The sequence below is a fragment of the Epinephelus moara genome, chromosome 17 (genome assembly GCF_006386435.1).
Source record: "Epinephelus moara isolate mb chromosome 17, YSFRI_EMoa_1.0, whole genome shotgun sequence".
Classification (NCBI taxonomy): Eukaryota; Metazoa; Chordata; class Actinopteri; order Perciformes; family Serranidae; genus Epinephelus; species Epinephelus moara.
The window spans coordinates 33,968,996-33,972,958 of NC_065522.1; the positions used below are offsets into that span (position 1 = coordinate 33,968,996).

At 48.4% G+C, this 3,963-nt stretch overlaps 1 protein-coding gene across 1 annotated transcript in view; it reads right to left on the bottom strand.

Annotated features, from left to right (window-relative positions):
• Positions 1-3,249: 3,249 nt before the first annotated feature.
• Positions 3,250-3,963, bottom strand: part of LOC126403975 (high mobility group protein B2-like) — a 6,701-nt gene continuing 5,987 nt past the window's right edge. Inside the window, exon 5 of the mRNA XM_050066887.1 lies at positions 3,250-3,533. Within this exon, the coding sequence (XP_049922844.1) occupies positions 3,405-3,533 (129 nt within the window). The 3' untranslated portion in view covers positions 3,250-3,404. The remainder of the gene's footprint in view (positions 3,534-3,963) is intronic.

Consider the following 3,963-nt stretch of genomic DNA (forward strand, 5'->3'; position numbering starts at 1 on the left):
CCCCTTTAATTTGTTTCTGCAGCCGGGTCTGGCTTGACTCCAGCTTTGCAGTGGACATGCAGTGAAATGTGCTGGGACCAGAACCGAGGTTTCATCATGGGAGGTGGAAGAGGCTCTGGGTTCCTGGTTAATGGAGGATATTCACTTGAATCAAGGATGTCGCATCAATTCGTCAAGTGAAGTTTTTGTTTGCCGGAGTGTGAAAAGAAACAAAGGAGAGTCCGCCCATCTTTTTACATCCACCAATCACAGCCCAGGGCTGATGATGTGGATGTGATGGAGTAGAGCTGGACGGGGCTTTGGGTTTAGCTTAGGGCTGGAGCCAGGGGTCGTCAGGGACAGTGACCTGGGTGTGCAAAGAATCAGCGGCTGGAGCGGTGGCAGTGGGCAGATTTACAATAGTAATTTACAGTCCACTCATCCGTTTGCCAAAATTCTTAATTCAGTCAAAGGCTGTTGTTAAAAACTCCCAGGCTCCAAAAACTGTTTGGTAAAGGTGTCTTAAAACCACGTAGGAGTCAGTTCATGGACGAACAAACCACGGCCTGCCACTTCTGTGGTGCGTCTCCTCGTGTGTCTGTACGAGGACAACAGTGTCTCTGCAGGACAACAGTGTCTCTGCAGGACAACAGTGTGTCTTTAAAGGAGGACAGTGTGTCCACAGTGAAGAAGAAGAGACAGACAGACAGACGAAGTGCGTTTTTCCTCAGTTTATTAGAAAAGTGGACATCTCTACAGGAGGACAATGTGTCTCTACAGGAGGACAATGTGTCTCTANGGGGGTTACCATGGGGGGTCCCATGGTAACACACAGGGGTGGGAGTGGGGGTGCAGGGGTAACCATGGTAACAGTGAGGTGGGGGGCGGGGGTTTACTCTACTGTCCTCTGGTGACGGACAGTTTAACATCTGATGACCTCTGACACAAAATCTCACACACACGTTACTGAAAGGCATCACACACGCACACACACCATTATCACACACATACACACACACACTCACACAAACACACACTGCGACACACACTCACACTCTGGTCCTGTGTGTGTGTTTCAGAGCGACCCGTCTGTCAGGTTCAGAACACTGATGATTACTGATAATTGATTATTGATCATATGATCAACGGTTTAAAATCTGATCTTTGTTACAGGAAGTCTGATTCAGTCACATGACCTCGTGTCAACTGATCCAAGTGGTCTACCTACCTAAAACCAGTTAACACACTGAACTGAGTAAGTGCCATCATTGATCGATCAGCTGATCATTAATCAATAACTGATCAACAGGAAACATTGGACAGGTTCCCACAGAGATGTCTCCACATCGTCTCTGTTAAAACTCAGGTGTTAATGAGATATGATGTCCTCCACCTGCTGAGAGACAAACACGTCTTTACCTGAGGAGTTCTCCGGACTCTCCTCAGAACCAATCTGAACACGTCTTTACCTGAGGAGTTCTCCAGACGTGTAGAGTTACTGTGATGATGTTCAGTCTGTATTTGTACCGAAGTGTGATACCTGCAGTCTTGCAGGTGTGTGAACAGTAGGTACAGGTGAAGTCTGACTGGTGCAGGTACAGTCTGACGCAGGTACAGTCTGACGCAGGTACAGTCTGACACAGGTACAGTCTGGTACAGATAAAGTCTGGTACAGGTACAGTCTGACACAGGTACAGTCTGACGCAGGTACAGTCTGGTACAGATAAAGTCTGGCACAGGTACAGTCTGGTACAGATAAAGTCTGGCACAGGTACAGTCTGACACAGGTACAGTCTGGTACAGATAAAGTCTGGTACAGGTACAGTCTGACACAGGTACAGTCTGACACAGGTACAGTCTGACACAGGAACAGTCTGACTCTGGTACAGGTACAGTCTGGTGCAGGTACAGTCTGACACCGGTACAGGTACAGTCCGGTACAGGTACAGTCTGGTACAGGTACAGTCTGGTACAGGTACAGGTACAGTCTGGTACAGGTACAGTCTGACACCGGTACAGGTACAGTCCGGTACAGGTACAGTCCGGTACAGTCTGGTACAGGTACAGTCCGGTACAGGTACAGTCTGACACCGCCGGTACAGTCTGGTACAGGTACAGTCCGGTACAGGTACAGTCTGACACCGGTACAGGTACAGTCTAATACAGGTACAGTCTGACACCGGTACAGGTACAGTCTGGAACAGGTACAGTCTGACACCGGTACAGGTACAGTCCGGTACAGGTACAGTCCGGTACAGTCTGGTACAGGTACAGTCCGGCACAGGTACAGTCTGGCACCGGTACAGGTACAGTCCAGTACAGGTACAGTCTGGCACCGGTACAGGTACAGTCCAGTACAGGTACAGTCTGGTACAGGTACAGTCTGACACCGGTACAGGTACAGTCTGACACCGGTACAGTCTGACACCGGTACAGGTACAGTCTGACACCGGTACAGGTACAGTCTGGCACAGGTACAGTCTGGCACAGGTACAGGTACAGTCCAGTACAGGAACAGTCCGGTACAGGTACAGTCTGGCTCTGGTACAGGTACAGTCCAGTACAGGTACAGTCCAGTACAGGTACAGTCTGACTCTGGTACAGGTAAAGTCTGACTGGTGCAGATACAGTCTGGTACAGGTAAAGTCTGACTGGTGCAGGTACAGTCTGGTGCAGGTACAGTCTGACTCTGGTGCAGGTACAGTCTGGTACAGGTAAAGTCTGACTGGTGCAGGTACAGTATGGTGCAGGTACAGTCTAGTGTATCATATGGAAGACATTTAAAAACACGAGGTGAGCGTTTGTCCCGACTTTGGTCCGGTTTCTATGATGACATCACATGACTTTACACCAATCACAACAAAGCTTTTAAACAGTTAATACTATTGATTCTGTCACAGAATAGCTGCTCCTGATTGGCTGGCAGCTGGCTGAGCTTACCTTCACCCTCACCTGTCCCTCTTCTTCTTCTACTCTCCCTAATATCGCCTGCAGCAGGAAGTCATCATGGCCGCCACGCTCAGAGCTTCACTTCCTTTCTGAACAACAACTTTCGGAGTTACAAACAGGCGAGATACAAACAGGTATGCTACATACAGGTGTGTTACCTACAGGTGTATAGGCTACACCTGTATGTTACACACCCGTGTGTAGCACAGATGTGTAACATACACGAGTGTGCAAGTCACTTATTTGACCCGTCTATGTATAACACACCTCTGTGTGACTCACCTGTGTGTTTTGAGCTGTGTCAGTGTGTAACACACCTGTATGTGTGTGTGTGTGTGTGTGTGTGTGTATTAGACAGCATCAGTGTGTCTGGTCCGTGTCAGACTCCTCATCTGTCTCGTCCTCTGAAACACACACACACCTGTCTCACACACTCTCCGTATCTCTTTCTCTCATCCAGCTGCAGCTCTTCGTTTCTACTCGTCATCCTCCTCCTCCTCATCTTCATCCTCTCCCTCATCATCCTCCTCTTCCTCTCCTCCCTGAGCAGAGGAGCCAGGATTCCTGCTGGCGTACGTTCCGCCGCCGCGGTACGCCACCATGTCCTGTCAGAAACACACGGGAAATTCATTATTGCTAAACATTAATGTGTTCATCAGTGACTACACACAGACACTAGGCCCGCCCCCGGCAGTCGACCAGAAAGGTCATTAGTCAGCAAGATTTCATTGGTCGCTTAGTCGCAGAGAAAAAACACAAACATGAAACTCTATTAGGAGCTGCACCATGTCATAATAAATCCAAACCTACATGACGTATCATGTGAAACATGGAAGTAGCTACATGCCCATTAGCCCACAGCGTCATTAACAGGCGGCTCGCTCAGTGTGTGACGTGCACTTGTAGATAAAATATAGGCCTATATTAATGAAGGTTCATTAGTACGGTTTGTATTTCTCTGTAATGTAGCACAGTGTTAACAATGTTACTGATACTATTCTTTCTCACACCTTCAACTCAAACCACCAAAATATA